The sequence below is a fragment of the Dipodomys merriami genome, unplaced genomic scaffold, assembly GCF_024711535.1.
Source record: "Dipodomys merriami isolate MVZ:Mamm:240054 unplaced genomic scaffold, mDipMer1.0.p SCAF_28, whole genome shotgun sequence".
In the NCBI taxonomy this organism is placed as follows: domain Eukaryota; kingdom Metazoa; phylum Chordata; class Mammalia; order Rodentia; family Heteromyidae; genus Dipodomys; species Dipodomys merriami.
Window position 1 is genome coordinate 13,125,771 of NW_027204270.1, and position 18,961 is coordinate 13,144,731.

At 47.3% G+C, this 18,961-nt stretch overlaps 1 protein-coding gene across 2 annotated transcripts in view; it reads left to right on the forward strand.

The window, feature by feature from the left end:
• Positions 1 to 17,045, forward strand: part of LOC138838286 (RH-like protein) — a 33,422-nt gene extending 16,377 nt beyond the window's left edge. For both annotated transcript variants that reach the window (XM_070037607.1, XM_070037606.1), the window contains exons 4-10: positions 1,143 to 1,308; positions 2,190 to 2,356; positions 4,181 to 4,318; positions 7,521 to 7,648; positions 9,052 to 9,131; positions 11,379 to 11,452; positions 16,771 to 17,045. In XM_070037607.1, coding sequence (XP_069893708.1) covers positions 1,143 to 1,308; positions 2,190 to 2,356; positions 4,181 to 4,318; positions 7,521 to 7,648; positions 9,052 to 9,131; positions 11,379 to 11,452; positions 16,771 to 16,797 — 780 coding nt within the window. In that variant the 3' untranslated portion in view covers positions 16,798 to 17,045. The remainder of the gene's footprint in view (positions 1 to 1,142; positions 1,309 to 2,189; positions 2,357 to 4,180; positions 4,319 to 7,520; positions 7,649 to 9,051; positions 9,132 to 11,378; positions 11,453 to 16,770) is intronic.
• Positions 17,046 to 18,961: the final 1,916 nt, after the last annotated feature.

The following is an 18,961-nucleotide window of genomic DNA, read 5'->3' on the forward strand; positions in this document are numbered from 1 at the left end:
CAGGTATGGGAATGAGTGACAGCTGCAGGCGCAAGCCACCTTCCAAGGATTCTGCTTTAGGAGGGGCACAGAAAGAAGGAGGTCCAGGGAGATTTTGGTGGTTTATTTGTTTTAAGCTCAGGGACATTTGCCTGTTAGAATTACCTAGAGGAGAGCAGGAAAATTGATGGCCCAGAAACATTAATTGCAAGAAACATTAATCTTGGATTTGCAAGAGGAGGTTTCTCCTCAATGCTTTTGTGGGTGGTGGGCTGACAGCTTGCTGGCGGGTACCACAGAGGCAGTCCCTCTGGAAGAAGATGCCCAACATCTTATTTGTATTTCCTTTTCCCTCCTTCCCTCCCTCCCTCCCTTCCTACCTTCCTTCCTTCCTTTTTTTTTTTTTTTTTTTTTGTCAGTCCTGGGGTTTGAACTCTGGGCCTGGGCGCTGTCCCTTAGCTCTTCAGTTCAAGGTAGCGCTCTACCACTTGAGCCACAGCGCCACTTCCAGTTTTCTGGTGGTTAACTACAGATAAGTCTCACGGACTTTCCTGCCTGGGCTGGCTTTGTGCTTCGATCCTCCGATCTCAGTCTCCTGAGTAGCTAGGATGACAGGTGTGAGCCACCGGTGCCTGGCTTCCTTCTTTTCTCTTTCCCTCTTTTTGGTGTCAGCACTGGGGGCTTGACTCAAGTCCTTGTGCCTTTGTTTGTCTTTTCATTCAAGACTGATGATCTACCACTTGAACCATACATCTATACTTCCAGCCTTTTGCTGGTTAATTGGAGAAAATAGTCCTTTCTGCTGAGGTTGGCTTTGGACCTTGATCCTCAGGTCTCAGCTTCCTGAGAAGCTAAGATTACAGCGGTGAGGCACCAGTGCCTACCACCTCAAGTGTTCTTGCTCAGCTTTTTTACTCAGTGCTGGTGCCCTACCATTTGAGCCACACCTCTAGTCAGCATTTTTACTGGTTAATTGGATATAAAGTCTCAAGGATATTTCTCAGGCTGGCTTCAAACCTCATACCTCAGCTGGCTGTGCTTGATAAGTTCTGAACACTAGGCTCACAAGTTCAAGTGGTGAATCCTACAAGAGCTCTGAACTTTCTGGAAGGAATATGTGGGCAGAGCATGGTAACACTTTCTGCTCTCTCTGGTTTTTGTAGCTGGTGGATGACCACGAATGCACAATGAATATTCATGTGTTTGCAGCCTACTTTGGGCTGATTGTGGCCTGGTGTCTCTCAAGGACTCTGCCTTCAGGATTGGATAAGAAAGCACAAACAGAGAAAGTTCAGATGGCCACGAGCCCCAGTCTGTTTGCTATGCTGGGTAAGAACAATGGGTGGGTGGTTGTCTCCTGCCTGGATTGGGCTGAGCTGCAAGGTTCCAAATGGTTCTGAAAACTCTGCCCTTGAGCCCTGACCCTGAGCATCTGAGGCCTTTTCCATAAACACCCATGGATTCCAGTAATGTTTTGGAGATCATAGCTTTGAATAACCCTGTGCTTCTAGGCACCGCCCTTCACTAACATCCAGTGGAGAAGAGAAGCTCAACATCTTTGAGTTAAAATAAGTTTATCCAGTCCTTTGGTCTTCAACTGAAAGGAGGGAATTGAACAAGTAAAGAAAGTAGGGGTCAGGCGTCAGTAGTTTATATCTGTAACCCTAGCTACTCAGGAGACTGAGATCTGAGGATCACAGTTTGAAACTAGCTTGGGCAACCAAATCAGAGAGACTGATCTCAAATTAGCCAGCAAAAGCTAGAAGTGGGGAGAGAGAGAGAAAAAAAAAGAAGGGGGAAGAAGGGAGGGAGGAAGGAAGGAAAGAAGGATATAGTAATTTCTGTAAACAGGGACAGGTGTGAGAAGCAGTCCCAGTGTTGCATTTTGACAAAAATGAACTTGGACAGCTGGGAGAGGCTTAGAGGAAATCCGGCAGTGAGTCCCACAGCGGGTGAATGAGAATCAGGACATGGGCCCAAATCACAGATGGGGGGTTTGGAGATTTGGCCTGCTGCTTACTTCCCTAGCCTAAGGACTATGTTGGCTGTCCCCTATCAACCTGAGACACAATGTGTCCAGGGTGATACAGCTGCCCGGTGACCCCGCCAACACCTGCTAGCTCCAGCCCTCTCTTCTGCTGAAGCTTCAGGGGGCTTGGGACTGGGGAGCAAGAGTGTGGTTTTGGCCTGTGACCCTCTCTGGTTCCCAGGTACTCTCTTCTTGTGGATTTTCTGGCCAAGTTTCAACTCGACTCTGCTATATAGTCTCAATGAAAGGAAGAACGCAGTGTTCAACACCTGCTATGCCCTTGCAGTCAGCACGGTGACAGCCACCGCTGTGTCAGCCCTGGCTCATCCCCAAGGGAAGATCAACTTGGTAAGGAGGGGGCAGCCCGTGGGTGCTCCAGGCCTACTACATACGTGCATACTCACCCCCTACCCGTCAGCCCCATAGAGGAGGGGAAGATCATGTGGGTTGGGCCTTCCTTGTCGTGATGTCAGGGAGTATGGAAAAGATGTGATGGGTACTCAAATGGCCACTGGTACTTAGGCGGTTTTCAAATGGTCACAGGCTCTCTGAAGAGAGATGGAAATTCATCTGGAGTCAGATCAAGAATCAATAGAATAGCCGGGCGCTGGTGGCTCACGCCTGTAATCCTAGCTACTCAGGAGGCTGAGATCTGAGGATCGCGGTTCAAAGCCAGCCCGGGCCGGAGAGACCGTGAGACTCCTATCTCCAATAAACCACCAGAAAACCGCAAGTGGCGCTGTAGCTCAAGTGGTAGAGCGCTCGCCTTGAGCTGAAGAGCTGAGGGATAGCACCCAGGCCCAGAGTTCAAGCCCCATGACCGACAAAAAAAAAAAAAAAAGAATCAATAGAATAGAGTAGAACTTGTCAACCTCTCCTCTTTCCCCAAGCAATTTGAAGAATGCAATTCATGCCAGGCACCAGAAGCTCATGCTGTAATCCGAGCTACTCAGATGTCTGAGTTCTGAAGATTACAGTTCAAAGCCAGCCCAGGCAGCAAAGTCTGGAGACTCTTATTTCTTATTTGGTGGTTACTCAAAAAACCAGAAGTGGAGCTGTGGCTCAAATGGCAGAGTGTCAGCGGTGAGCAAAAAAAAAGCTACGGTACAGTGCCTAGCCCCTGAGTTCAAACCCCAGGACAAGGTGTGGTCCTCCAGGGAGGCAGGAGTAAGTATTAGGTCAGAAAAGCCCAGAAGCTGAGCCTAGGACCCAGGTTTCCAGGGATTGAAGATGCAAATTAGCATCTAGGTCTAGAGGAATAAAAGGACCACATGGACTAGCAGCAAGGCCTGTTTATTAATCAAGGTCCAGTCACACAGGTGGGCTAGGCAAGAGAAGCTGGTAAGAATAAAAGGGATGCTAGGACCAGTAGCTCACACCTGTAATCCTAGCTACTCAGGAGGCTGAGATTCGAAGTCAGCTCAGGCAGGAAAACTGTGAGACTCTTCTCGCCAACAAACTATTCAGAAAAAGCCAGAAGTGGTGCTGTGGCTCAAGTGACAGAGTGCTAGCCTTGAGCAAAAGAATTTCACAGTACCCAGGTTCTGAGTTCAAGCCCCAGGACTGGAAAAATAAGATAATGGATATGTTTCTTGGGCATCTTTCTTGTTTTACACCAGATGCCGGGCTAAGAGCACCTAGGAGGTGCTGGGAAGTTGGCTCAGCGGTAGAGTGCTTGCCTTGCATGCATGAGGCCCTGCGTTCAATTCCTCAGCACCACATTAGCAGAAAAAACAGGAAGTGGCGCTGTGGCTCAAGTGGTAGAGTGCTAGCCTTGACTGAAGAGCTGAGGGACAGCGCCCAGGCCCAGAGTTCAGGCCTCACGACCAAAAAAAACAAAACAACAAAAAAAACAAAACTCTACAAAGGAGAGGTAATGTGGATGTCACTCATCTTAGTGCCCGGGGTCACACACCAACAAACACGTGTGGTAGCCAGGATGACAAGTGACTGCCTCCCCATCAGGGTGACCTCTCCCTGAGCCTGTGAGGGGGAAGGGAGCCATGAATGAAAGTCACTTAGTCCCAGCTGGTGGGAGACGATGGCTTGAGGACCTGCAAAGCAGGAAGAACATGACAGAGTTGCTTTGCTGCCAACTTTGGGAGACACGCTGGGCAAGGTGGTGTCTTCTCTGTGCCTCGATTTCTTCACCCACAAGCTGTTTCTTTGCAGATTCATATCCACAATGCTGTGCTGGCAGGAGGCGTGGCTGTGGGCCCTTCCTGCTACCTGCTTCCCTATCCTTGGCCCTCCATGGTGCTGGGCCTAATGGCTGGATTGATCTCCATTGGGGCAGCTAAGGGCCAGCCGGTAAGAAACTGGACAGCTAACACCCTCTGCTTTGGCTTAGACCAGTAAGACCCTGTGGGTCTGGTGGGCCATTGTGCTGTGTCAGAGGCTGCATTTGACAGGTGTTGGTTCTTTCTTAAGTTGGGCTTCAAAGCCTGGGTAAATTTGGGTGTTGGTGGCTCACTAGTGTAATTTTAGCTACTTAGGAGGCTGAGATCTGAGGATGGTAGTTTGAAGCCAGCCCAGATACACAAACCCAAGAGATTGTTACCACCAATTAACCAGCAAAAAAGGATCAGTTTGATTTGACCGAAGACAGAGCAGCATGCTTTTCCTGCAGGCTGTATCTTCTTTGTTCTTTACCTTTGCACCCGAGATGGATGAGGATATATACACAGGAATGAATGGAAATAAGTTCTGCCTCTTCTTCTACTCCACACAGCCATGCTTTCTTGTCTCACTTCCCTTGATTCAATCACTGGTGGGGCACTACTCAAAAATCCTTCATTCATTTATTCCCATTTATGTTTTTGTTTGTGCCAGTCCTGGGGCTTGAACTCAGGACCTGGCCGCTGTCCTTGAGCTTTTGTGCTCAAGGGTAGAAATCTACCATGTGAGCCACAGCTCCACTTCCATCCTTTTCTGGTGCTTAATTGAAGATAAGTTTCACAGACTTTCCTGTCTGGGCTGGCTTGGAACTGTGATCCTCAGATCTCAGCTCCCTGAGTAGCTAGGATGACAGGTGTGAGCCACCAGTGCCCACTCTCATTTGTGTTTTAATCTTCATTCTGCTTCTCAAGCTACAGTTTAGTAGAGGAGAACTGACAAGCATCCCAGTGAGAAAACTACTACAGGAACATCACTGCGCTTGCTGGGGACGGGACCAGAGCAGGGGATGTCTTAGCTGGACAGTGACATCTAAGCAGCCAGACAGAAAAGTGGGAAATGTGCTTCAAGCTCAGTGCTGGAAAAGCATGTGGTCCAACCACAAACTAGAAAGCTGTTCTTATGACCAAAACCCCGAGCTCATTAGGGAGCCTGAGCAGGGCTGAGCCTGAGAAGGGAGGTTCCTGGAGCATCTCCTGGGTCAGTTAACAAGTCTGGATGTTTATTCTGAAGTCAGTGCCCTGTGCAGGGAACCAGCCTGAGGAAGCTTCATCTCCCGTTCTGGGACCCGAGCTGCTGAGGGGAGATGTGGACAGAGTTCAGTGATGGTGGGCCCATGCTTTCTTTCTGACTTTTCCTCATCAGCCTTGTTGTTTAGAACTAGCACTTACGTGTGGCACCCAGTGGGATACTCAGCAATGTCTGAAGGTATTCTTGGTTGGCACAATAGGTGGGTGTTGCTGGCATGTAAAAGGTAGATGCTAGGGATGTTGTTCAGCTTCCTACAAAGCAGAGACCAGCCTTCCTGTCCCTCACCCAGAGTATCAAGCTCAACGGTGACAGACCCATGCAAATGCAAGGGAAGTCCATGGACCACAGCATCCATTTTGCCTGAGAGTTTATTAGAAATGCAGAGTCCCAAGCCAGGCGCCGGTGTTTCACACCTGTCATCCTAGCTACTCAGGAGGCTGAGATCTAAGGATTGCAGTTCAAAGCCAGCCTGGGAAGGAAAGGCTGTGAGACTCTTATCTCCAATTAACCACCAGAAAACTAGAAGTGCCACTATGGCTCAAGCAGTAGAGCACTCACCTTGAGCTGAAGAGCTGAGGGACAGTGCCCAGGTCCAGAGTTCAAGACCCACGACCAACAAAAAGAAAGCAAGAAATGCAGAGTCCCAAGCTGGAGGCTGGTGGCTCACACCTATAATCCTAGCTACTCTGGTGGCTGGGATCTGAGGATCCCAGTTCAAAGCCAACCTGGGCAGGAAAGTCCAGGAGACTCTTATCTCCTGTGAACTACTAGAAAACTGGAAGTGGCATTGTGGCTCAAAGTGGTAGAGTGCTAGCCTTGGGCAAAAGAGCTCCAGGACAGGGCTCCTAGAGTTCAAGCCCCACAACCAACAAAAAAGGAAAGGATTGCAGAGTCCCAGCTGGGTGCTGGTGGCTCTCACCTGTAATCCCAGCTTCTCAGAAGGCTGAGATCCGAGGATCCTGATTCTAAACCATCCCAGGCAGGAAAGTCAGTGAGATTTCTATCTCCAATTAACCATCAGAAAACCAGAAGTAGGGCTGGGAATGTGGCTTAGTGATAGAGTGCTTGCCTAGCATGCATGAAGCCCTGGGTTCAATTCCTTAGTACAACATACACAGAAAAAGCCAGAGGTGGTGCTGTGGCTCAAGTGGTAGTGTGCTAGCCTTGAGCAAGAGAAGCTCAGGGACAGTGCCCAGGCCCTAAGTTCAAGCCCCAGTACTAGCAAAAACAAAAAACCAAATATCAACAACAACAACAAAAAAAACCCCATAGAAGTGGAATTGTGACTCAAAGTGGTAGAATGCTAGCCTTGAGCAAACTAGCTCAGGGACAGGACCTAGGCTCTGAGTTCAAGCCCCATGACCAACACCACCCACCACCAACAAGAAGGAAGGAAGGAAGGAAGGAAGAAAGGAAGAGCAGAATCCCAAACCTTACCAACAAACATACAATCCTTTTCGGCTTTCTTTCTTTGATTGTTCTTTTTGCAGTATTGAGGATTGAATTTAGCATGCACTATTATGTGAACTACAGCTTCTCCTCCTCCCCCCCAGCACTGTTCAGTTTTATTTTATTCTTGAGCTAGGATTTTGTTCATTTTGTTCAGGCTGCCCTCTAGCTCTTGATCTTCCTGCCTCAGCCCCCTGAGTAGTTGGATTACAGGAACGAACCACCACACCTGCCTCCTTCATCTGCATTTTAAACAAGTTTTCTGGGTTTATGAATGCACCTTCAAGATTGAGATGGCGGGCTGGGAATGTAGCTCAGTGGTAGAGTGCTTGCCTATCATGCGTGAAGCCCTGGGTTCTGTTCCTTAGTACCACATAAACAGAAAAAAGCCGGTAGTGGCATTGTGGCTCAAGTGGTAGAGCACTAGCCTTGAGCCAAAGAAGCTCAGAGACAGTGCCCAGGCCCTGAGTTCAAGCCCCATGACAGGCAAAAAAAAAAAAGATTGAGATGGCTTCTTTAGGCAAGCCTTGGTATTCACCTCTCTTTGGTGGCCCTGGATGCCAAGGGTTTGTGCAAAGGATGGAGGGAGGACGTGGGTCCGACACGCACATCCACTGATAATGTCTTCTGTCCCCAGGTGTGTTTCAACTGTGTGCTGGAGATTCAGGACGCCAGTGGCGTGCACGCCACCTTCGGCTTGCCGGGTCTGCTCGGAGGCTTTGCCTACGTGGTGATCACGGCATATAAAGCCCACTGGAATTCCTCGTAGGTGGCTTGCCCCTCCCTTAACACCCAGTCCAACTCAGTGAGAAAGGCAGCGCAGCTCTGTGTAGGGGCTAGGGATGGGGCATTCCAGGTAGACAGAGATGGAAAAGATAGGGCTGGGGCTGGGGTGTGCCATCCAGAAGAGGAATACAGCTTCTGGGACCTCTAGATTGATGATCCCTCATGCCTGCCTGTTCTGTGTGAGTGAAGCACGATCCTCCTCCCTCCTTCCACAATCCCATGTGATAGGGATGTCACCATTTCTACACTATACGGGGAGGAATCAGTAGGGATGTGAAATGATTGGATGAGATCACACAGCAATTGGGGGGGTGGTCCCTCCTGCAGGCTCCCAGCTAGGCCTTCTGTTTGCTTTCCTTTTTCTCTTTCCTTCTTTCCTTCCTTCCATACTTTCCTTCCTTCTTTACTTCCTTCCTTCCTTTTTTCTGATAGGGACTCACTATATAGCCCAGACTGGCCTCAAACTATGTAATCCTCCTGCCTCACCCTCCCAGGTGCTGGGATTACAAGCATGTACTACTATACTTGGCTTTTTTCCCCCAAAACGGGCATACCAGCTGCCCACCCACACGTGGAGCTGCTCAGAAAGGGCTAGTGGTTTACAGCACAGTCCAAAGCCTGGGAAAATCACTCAGCATCCCAGTCCTCCTAAAATCTTTGATTTTTTTGCCCTGGCTTGAAAAGAGAGATAAGACTGGGAAGTATATCCTAGGGGTAAGGGTATGCAGGAAAGATGGGTCTAAAAGCCAAGCTGTATCCCACCTTCCCTGAGAAAAATGAAGCTTTTATCTTGGTTTAATGAAGTAACCGGGGACCCTAAGATCACACAGCTAGTAAGCAACAGCTCTGAGAGGTTGATCTAGCTTATTAGCCATGGAGTCTAAGGATTCAAATACAGTATGACAAAAAAAATTAGCATGGTAGCACACACTTATAATTCCAGTTACTTGAGAGGCAGAAATAGGAGGATCATGGTCCACAGCTGGCCCCAGAAAAAGTGAGGGACTATCTGAAAAGCAGAACTAAAATGAAAAGCACTAGAGATGTGACGAGAACAAGGCTCTGAGTTCACTTAGAATTATATACATGGGGCTGGGAAGGTGGCTCAGTGGTAGACTGCTTGCCTTGCATGCATGAGGCCCTGGGTTCGATGCCTCAGCACCACATAAGCAGAATTATATATACATACATAGAAATCCGTGCCAAAGAAGGTCCTGGGGTTCCCACCCTCCCAGCCTCCTTGCTGCAGGGGATAGAGCAGCTGGAGAGAGGACACTCAGTGCCCCCATGGTCCTCCTGGCCTGGCACCACTGATGCCACAGGCCCTCTGTGTCTCAGTGACTTGAACAGCCTGGCATGACCCTGTGCTTCTCCATTTCTAGGATTGGCTACCAGGTGCTGATTCACATAGGGCAACTCAACTTGGCTGTGGCGATGGGTATGGCTTCTGGTCTCCTCACAGGTCTGTATGATGCCACCTTCTTCCAGAGGTGCCCCAGACGCAGGGCCAGGGCCAGCGTGCCTCCTGCCCAGGCTGCTTGTATATGTGGCCATCTTTGTCCCTCAGCTCTAGCTGAGTGCTTAAATCTTGAGGGTTTTAAAAAAGAAAAGCAGAGAATCACATCATTTCACCACTGGAAATGCTCCCAGGGGTTACCTGCGGCTGACGTGGCCTCTGAGGACAGGGAAGGGGGGAACATCTCTCGAGGTCTAAGTGGGGCTAAGTGACATTGCTGTAGTTCTTGAATCCATGGAGGGTGATTGGGTCCATTTTTATACAGAAGGCCAAGAACCACTCTATCTGGATTACACCCCACCCCATCCCCCTTTGTGTTTGCACTGGTTCTAGGATTTGAATTCAAGGTCTAGATGCTGTTTCTTAACTTTTTTGCTCAAGGCCAGTACTCTACCACTTGAGCCACAGCTCCACTTAGACCTTGCCTGGGTTGGCTTCGAATTGAGATCCTCAGATCTCAGCCTCCTGAGTAGCTAAATGACATCAGCCCCCCTCTGATTAGCATTTTCTTTCCTGAGAACTCCCTACTTTATCCAACCAGTGTTTATCCACTACCTTCCAAAAGCCAAGGACTGAGGATGTAACAGGAAACAAAACAACGTTCCTGACCTTATAGAGCTGACATTCTAGCCAGGGAGCATACTGACCACAAACAGACTCATGGTACAGGTGCTTTGGAAGCAAAGCAGGATCCAGAACCTATGAATAAAGTAAAAGTGGGGTAGGGTGCGTTTACTTTTAGAGGGTCAGTCAGGGAAGGCTTACCTGAGAAATCAACTTTTAAGTAGAGATCCAAATCAAGAAGTGTAAGCCATGCTTTTATTTATAGCAAGAGTGAAAAGGGGACTGCAAGTGCAAAGGCCCTGAGGCAAGATATGCTGCATGTGTTTGTGAAACATCATGGAGGCCTGAGGGGCTGATGTGGATGGAATGAGCGGATAGCACAGGGGCTGAGGGAAGTAGCCAGTCATTCCGAAAGAAAAGTCCCTGGAGATCTCAGATAGAGAATGAACATGTTCACGCTCTGGCAGTGTGCTGACAGCAGGAAGCCCATCTTGTTTAACATGGCTGGTGAAGACATGCATCTGCAGAACATGCATCTACAAGCAAATGTCTGTTGCCGGTTACAGAATCTTACACTGCATCACTAGGCAGGAGGTCCATGCCAAATACTGATAAACTGTTTGACTGGAGGTGTGGCTCAAGTCAAGTCCCAGTACCACCAAAAGAAAATGTGGGGGGGGGGGCTGGGAAGGTGGCTCAGTGGTAGAGTGCTTGCCTTGCATGCATGAGGCCCTGGGTTTGATTCCTCAGCACCACATAAGCAGAAAAAGCTGGAAGTGGTTCTGTGTTGGGAGCCAACTATCTCACTGGGGGGAGGTTGGGAGGGGAGGTGAAGGGTAAACAAAGGAGAAGGCTGCAATGCTTGGTAAGAAATGTATGCATTATCCTGACCATGTAATTGTAACCCCTCTGTACAGTATGTTCACAAATAAAATAAAATAAAATAATAAAAAAAAGATCAAAAGAAAAAAGAAAATATGTGACATTAGGCACATTACTTAACTTCTCTTGGCCCGTTTGCTCCTTTGCAAAATGAAAGGATTCTAGAGACTAACTCTTTGGCTACGTCTGAAGAGTTGGTTGCCAGTGGCTCACACCTGTTAGCTATATAGGAGACTAAGATCTGAGGATAGTGATTGAAAGCTAGCCTAGGCAGGAAAGACAGTGAGACTCTTATTTCCAGTTAACCAGCCAAAAGTTGGAAATGGAGCTGTGGCTCAAGTAGTAGAGCACCAGCCTGGAGTGAAAAAGCTAAGGGGCAGTGACCAGGCCCTGAGTTCAAGCCCCAGGACCAACACACACACACACACAGAGTTCAAGCCCCAGGAACACACACACACACACACACACACACACACACACACACACACACACACACACACACACACACACACACACACACACACACACACACACACACACACACACACACACACAGTTCAAGCCCCAGGACCAACACACACACACAGGATCCAGGAATCCTAGCACTTCCATTTGCCTGTCTCCTGATTATGGAAGAAAGGGGATTTCTGTTAAGATACTGTGGTCTACCTATAATAATTTTATTAAACTTGAGATAATAAATACTGTGCTCCAAGTATTTTAACATTTAATTATCATTTGTTTCAGGTTTGATCCTAAATCTCAAAATATGGAGAGCACCTCATGAGACTAAGTATTTTGATGACCAAACTTTCTGGGAGGTAAGATAATTTAACCTATCAATATGATCGTCAGGCACCATTGGCTCACACCTATAATCCTACTACTCAGAAGGCTGAGATCTGAGAATCAAAGTTTGAAGCCAGCCCAGGAAGAATAGTCCATGAGACTCTTATCTCCAGTTAACCAGCATAAAGCCAGAAATGGAGTGTGGCTAAAAAAAAAAAAAGAAGAAAGAAAGAAAAGAAAAGTAAGAAGAAAAAAAAGCACAATTCAAAAACTTGCAAAGCCAACCCATCCAGGGATAATTTTGTGTGTGTGTGTGTGTGTGTGTGCGCGCGCGCGCACACACACACGCACATACACGCGCTAATTCTGGGGCTTGAATTCATGGCCTGGACACTGTCCCTTAGCTTTTTTTTGGTCAAGGCTGGTGTTCTACTACTTGAGCCACAGCTCCACTTCTGTCTTTTTTGCTGGTTAACTGTAAAGAAAACCTCATAAGGAGGCTGAGATCTGAGGATCGCGGTTCAAAGCCAGCCCGGGCAGGAGAGACCGTGAGACTCCTATCTCCAATAAACCACCAGAAAACCGGAAGTGGCGCTGTAGCTTAAGTGGTAGAGCGCCCGCCTTGAGCTGAAGAGCTGAGGGACAGCGCCCAGGCCCAGAGTTCAAGCCCCACGACCGACAAAAAAAAAAAAAAAAGAAAGAAAGAAAACCTCATAGACTTTCCTACCAGCCCTGAACTTGGCTTTCCTGACTCTCCTGAACCGAGATCCTCAGATCTCAGCCTCCTGAGTGCCTGGGATTACAGCTGTGAGCCACCAATGCTGAGTTCTTTCATTTTGTTTTGTCTTGTTTATGGTAAACCATACAAGACCTCTTAAGCATCACAGCATTCTTGAATAACCTTATTACACTTCAAGGAATCAGGCAGCTGGGGCTGGAAGGGACATGGAAAATAGCTTAGTACTACAACACATGCTTCATTTGCATAAAGTAAAAAATGAAGCCAGCTCTGCCAGTCCCTTCTCAGTGACTGGCCCTGTCTTGGGCGGGGCACTGAGCCCAGATTCCTGAGTAGCTAGGATTACAGGAGTGAGCCACTGGCTCCCAGCCCACTGACATCTTCTTTTTAAAATTAATTCTCCAATTAGCTTTTGTGAAGTCAAGCCAGGGACTCTTTCTGCAAGTCTGTTGTGTGTAAGCCCCTGTTCAGAGGGTCATATTGAGGACAGAGTGTGTGCTCAGGTCTCCCTATGAAGTGATCCTGGCAGCTGCTGGTGGAAGGGGGAGGGAAGGCGAGATCTTGGGTTGTGAGGTCATTGGGAAGAAACTTGGGAGTTGTGCCAGCTTGGGTGAAGTAGCATGAAGTGAAAGTCACTCCAGGCAAGGGAAAGTCCGTGGGAAAGTCCACAAGAAACACAAAGCAACCTGGCTTTGTAGTTTGTGGGTGGGCATGCTGACAGGTGACTAAAACTGCTTGAATTTGGACATTCATGTGCGCACACCTGTACTGGGGCTTAAACTCATGGTTTGGGCACTGTCCCTTTGCTTTTTCACTCAAGTCCTGTACTCCACCATCTGAACCACACTTCCATTCCAGCTTTTTGGTGGATAATTGAAGGTAAGAGTCTCACAAAGTTTCTTGCTCAGGCTGGCTTCAAACCTTGATCCTCAGATCTCAGCCTCCTGAGTAGCTAGGATTATAAGTGTGAGCCACCGCTTCCTGGCTTGAATTTCATCCTATAAGCTACTGAAAGCTACCAAGGCTGGAGTGGAGAAATGATGCAATAAACCAAAATTTTTACCCTTCATCAGGACCACAGGAGTAAGCAGAAAGATGTATTCTGAAAGGTCTATGACAGGTTGAAGATCAGCCATTGGCTTTTGAATAAGAATTGGCAGCTTTTCCCTCTGTGGCGCTGGGAATGGAACCCAAGCTTTGTGCATGCTACACATGTGCACTCTTAACTATACCCCCTGCAGGGTTTTTTTCCTTGATGATTTCTTGCCAGGAAATATAAAAGTCATTACTATTTTGGCACAAAAATCACATGAAAATGTGTTGAGTTCCTCTTGCTATTTTATGCAGCATTAAAAAGAAAACCAAAAGCTGGGCGCTGGTGGCTCACGCCTGTAATCCTAGCTACTCAGGAGGCTGAGATCTGAGGATCGCTGTTCAAAGCCAGCCCGGGCAGGGGAGACCGTGAGACTCCTATCTCCAATAAACCACCAGAAAACCGGAAGTGGCGCTGTAGCTCAAGTGGTAGAGCGCTCGCCTTGAGCTGAAGAGCTGAGGGACAGCGCCCAGGCCCAGAGTTCAAGCCCCACGGCCGACAAAAAAAAAAAAAAGAAAACCAAAAACCTAGCCTGTTTACATTGATACTTTGTTTCTGATTTTACATACATGTTCTAGACACACAGAAGGGTCCTACAAATGTCTCTACCACCAAAATGAGGATGGCTTTTTTTTATGCATTGATCATGGGGCCTGAACTCAGGGCCTATGTGCTATCCTTTAGCTATTCTGTTCAAGGCTAGTGCTATATTACTTTTTTTTTTTTTTCTGGTTGTGGGGCTTGAACTTGGGCCTGGGTGCTGTCCCTCAGCTCTTTAGCTGAAGGCTAGCACTCTACCACTTGAGCCACGGTGTCACTTCTGGTTCTCTGGTGATTAATTGAAGGTAAGAGTCTCACGCTGTTCCTGCCTAGGCTGGCTTCCAACTTCAATTTTCAGATCTCAGCCTTCAGTAGCTAGGATTATAGGCATAAGCCACAGTGCCCAGCTGTTAAATGTAGAAAATAGAGCCAGGCCAGAGCATACCTCACACATGCAAGGCCTGGGTTCCACCACCAGCCTTGCAAGAAGGAGTCAACAATGCTTCCTGGTGGATTTGAGTTCCAATCCTAGCTCATCCAACATCAGGCTGGAGCTCTTGGGGAGGTCACTTCCATCTCTGAAGCTCAGTTATCTCTACAAAATAAGATTGAATCCCAGGTTCTATGTTGGTCTGGAGCCAAATCTGGATCCTACCATTTTCATCCTTGACCTCCCAAAGCCCCAGCCACCCTGTCTCTGAAATGCAAACAATGTAACCATGTCACAGGGCATTTGCAGGAGTTTAAAGAAGTCAGTGTATATGAAACACTAGTACAGGGGCTGGGAAGGTGGTTCAGTGGTAGAGCGCTTGCCTTGCATGCCTGAGGCCCTGGGTTCAATTCCTCAGCACCACATAAGCAGAAAAAGCTGGAAGTGGCACTGTGGCTCAAAGTGGTAGAGTGCTAGCCTTGAGCTGAAGAGCTGAGGGACATCACCTAGGCCCAGAGTTCAGGTCCCACGACCGGCCAAAAAAAAAAAACACTAGTACATGGATAGACCCATAGAGAATACCTTCAGTGCTAGCTACCCTGACTTCCAGCCCTAGGACTCTATGATCCAAGATTATCCTACTTGCAGTGGTGGTGCACAGGAGGCCATTACACAACACTTTAAAAAAAATTGAGGTGTGGATCAAGTGGTAGAGCATCTCCTTGAGCAAAAATAATATGAGTACAATGCACCAAGTTCAAGTGCATGCTTGTGTGTGCTTTCGTCTTGGGGTTTGAACTAAGGGGCTAGGTGAGCCCTGAGCTTTTTTGCTTAAGGCTAGTGCTCTACAAATGGAGCCACAGCTCCACTTCTTTCCTTTTTAATAGTTAATTGGAGATGAGTCTCATGGAATTCCCTGCTTGGGCTGGCTTCGAACTACAATTTTCAGGTCTCAGCCTCCTGAGTAGTTAGGATTACAAGTACGAATCACTGGCATCCAGCAAGTGTTTTTTAAGGGCAACCTTCTGTCTGTCTGTCTGTCTGTCTATGCTCATAAGGGGACTTGAACTCAGGGCTTCATACTCTCACTTGGCTTTTTCACTCAAGGCTGGTTCTGTAACACTTGAGCCACCGTTCCACTTCCATTTTCTAATGCATTAAACACTGGGACATTGTAGAGGAGAAATACACACACACACACACACACACACACACACACACACACACACACCTTCACACACTCCTTCACACACACACACACACACCTTCACACACTCCTTCACAGAATTCTTCTACTAGGCCTGGTGAAGATGAAATATCCATTTCTAACAACATTAAATTGTTGCAAAAGGGATCAAGCTACTTCATATGGCAGTAGTCAGCCCCTGTTAGTGGGGATATTCGAACAAAAGCAGATGACTATCAAAGAATCATGTAAAGGCCTAAACAAAGTAAGAGCTAAGAGCTCTTCTAATTTAGACTTAGGTCTTTGTGATGAGACATTTAGGTTAGGGTAAGGTTTTTAATTTTTTAAAATTTATGCAGGGTACTGGTGGCTCATGCCTATAACCCTAGCGATTCAGGATCACATTTTGAAGCTAGCCTGAGCAGGAAACTCCCTAAGACTTTTATCAACAATAAACTACCAAAAAGCTGGAAGTAGAACTGTGGCTCAAGTTGTGCAGCACCAGCCTTGAGCAAAAACAGCTCAGGGTCAGCACCCAGACCATGACTTCAAGCCCTAAAATCAGCACAATTTTTTATTTAATTTTTATTACCTTTCAATTAAAAAAATTTTTTTTTCCTGCTGGGCGCCTGTGGCTCACACCTGTAATCCTAGCTACTCAGGAAACAGATCTGAGGATCATGGTTCAAAGCTGGCCTGGCCAAGAACACCCAGGAGACTCTTACCTCCAAGTAACCATCAGAAAACTGGAAGTGGTGCTGTGGCTCAAGTGGTAGAACACTTACCTTGAGCTGAAGAACTCAGGGACCGCTCCCAAGCCGAGTACAAGACCACAACTAACCTTCCCCTCCCCCAATTTTTTTTACTTTTATTAATTGTATTTATTGTTTATGTAGTAGCAAGGATTTGAACCCAGGGCCTCATGTATGCTAGGCCAGCACTCTACCACTAAGCCACATTCCCTACCCCCAAAATTTACTATCTTTAAGTAGTCATACACTGGAGTTTCAATCCAACAAATTAGTTTCTAAGTATAATACATCTTTTTTTATTAAGTAGTTGCACAAAGGGGTTTTAATTCAACAAGTCAGATTATGAGTACAATACATCTTGATCAATCTCCCCCTTCCTGTCCTTCTTCCCCCACTCTCCCAACCCTTCCCATCCCCTCAAACCATGAGGTTTCACTTCACATGTGGACATTAACTCTAATGATTGTACTAGTCTACCCTTCCTCTCCATGTGTCTTCCTCCTCCCCAGTTAGGGTCAGTTTTAAGAGATCAAGCCAGAATCAGTAGGAACACAAAATATAAACAATTAAGAGTTCATCTGTAATGAACATGCTTGCTTTGCTTTTACAGTTCCCTCACTTGGCTGTTGGACTTTAAACAAAAGCATCCAAGAATAACAGGCCGGATTGACCTACCCAACAAGACCCTCTCCTTCCTGCTGCCTCTCTTGTATGTTGCAAACACTCATTATAACGAAGGCTCCTCTGTACAATGAGAGGAGGTCTGAGATCAATTTGATGGTAATGAATAGACTGGAAATTTGCTTGTCTAAGTGGTCATTTATTAATAGTTTTAATAATACCTTTAGTTTCATTAAGCATGATGCTATATATAGTTTTGTTGCAAACACATAATTAAAGTTTTAGTTGAATTCTATTGACCATTGTTAGACTCTTTCTTATCCTTAATGAAGTGTGCTATCCAGTTAACTCTTATCTACAGTCCGAGAACAGACAATATAAACTAGGGGAGTGCACTGGGCACTGGTAGCTCACATCTGTAATCCTAACTACTCAGGGGGCTGAGATCTGAGGATCACCGTTCAAAGCCAGCCCAGGCAGGAAAGTCTATGAGACTCATCTTTAATAAACCACCAGAAATCTGGAAGTGGCGCTGTGGCTAAAGTGGTACAGCGCTTGCCTTGAGCTGAAGAGCTGTGAGATACCCAGGCCCAGAGTTCAAGCCCCAAGACTGACAAAAAAAAACAACAACAAAACAAAACAAATAAACTAGGGGAGTTAAGAATTCACCTATCTCTGGTCCTTGTAGATACACTTTCATCTAGCAGTTCCGCAAGATCCTTGGCTTTCCCTGAGCATATGTGGGAAAGAGGTAGGGGTTGATTGTGGGAGGAGATACACTGTCTCAGGGTTAAAAAAATAATCCCAGTTCTCATTGGGCAGTGTAACTCATGCCTATCATCCTAGCTACTCAGGAGGCTGAGATCTGAGGATCACAGTTCAAAGCCAGCTGGATGTGGAGCTGTGGCTCAAGTAGTAGAGTGCCAGCCTTGTGCAAAAAAATCTCAAAGTCAGTGCCCAAGCCAAGGGTTCACACTCCAGGAATGGCACTAAAACATGAAACTCCCAAACCAGAACAGTTCTCTGATCTTAGGTCCCCATAGTCTGGGTACTCTCATGTATAGAGAGAAAACAGACTTCTGAGCCCCCACCCAACATCCACACTCGAGCATGCATGCAGAAGGTTCACCAGCCAGCTGAACAGTGTTCTGATGGCCAGGCAATATTCAAACCTACAGCCGGGCCAGTAACAACGGCTGATGTGGACTCTCACATGTTTAAATCATCTAAGAGAATGTTTCATGGAAAACCAATCCCAGCATGCTTTGGGCAGACAGCAGGTCTTAGTTCTGAAGAGCACAGGCCCTGTTTCACTAGGTATGAAGCCTAGAGCAACAACACGTTCCCTCCAGTGAGGAACAGACTTGGGGAGTTCCTGGCAGCTTAAAGTTTGTAGTTATAATTAGCCTTGCTGGTCCTCAGAGCTTAGCATTCAGTTCAGAGATAAAATGAAACACAGAGAACAGTCTAGTATTACAAGAGATGAGGTGTCAAGTCCTAGGACACTGTCACCTGACAGAAGAGGTGTCAAGTACTTGTTCTTTCACTGTGACTGTGAACTGTCACGTTCCCCCAGGACCCTGCGTCATGGCTGAGGGACACCTTTTTCTTCCTGAATCAACAGTACAACAGAAAAGATCCCACGCAGGACCTTGGAGGTAGGGCCCACTGCAGTTTCTGGAGTGGTGGCGGGTAAGGGAGTCCCTCCTGCCAGGCACTTCGTGGTAGAAAGCACCTTCCTTCCCCACAGGAGGCATCAGTGCCTTAGCAGTGCAGTTCCTAAGGAATGTCACTTTGGGAAATGGTCATCCAGCAGCCTGGACAAGTTCACGCAGATCTCCCCACGACTGGCCCTGCACATTCTACTTGTTTGCTAAGGCCATAAATTCAGCACTGGTACTCAGGCTCAGGCATAGAGCCAATTTCAGGGGCTCTAATACTTTAAGATCATCGCTAATTTGTGGACTGTAGACTTCTGTATTAATAATGAACTCAAAGAGGCAACAACTTAAGCCCGGCCCCGGGGGCTCACGCCTGTAATCCTGGCGCTGTGGCTCAAGTGGTAGAGCGCTCGCCTTGAGCTGAAGAGCTGAGGGACAGTGTTCAAGCCCCGTGACCGACAAAAAAAAAAAAGGGGCTGGGAAGGTGGCTCAGTGGTAGAGCGCTTGCCTTGCATGCTC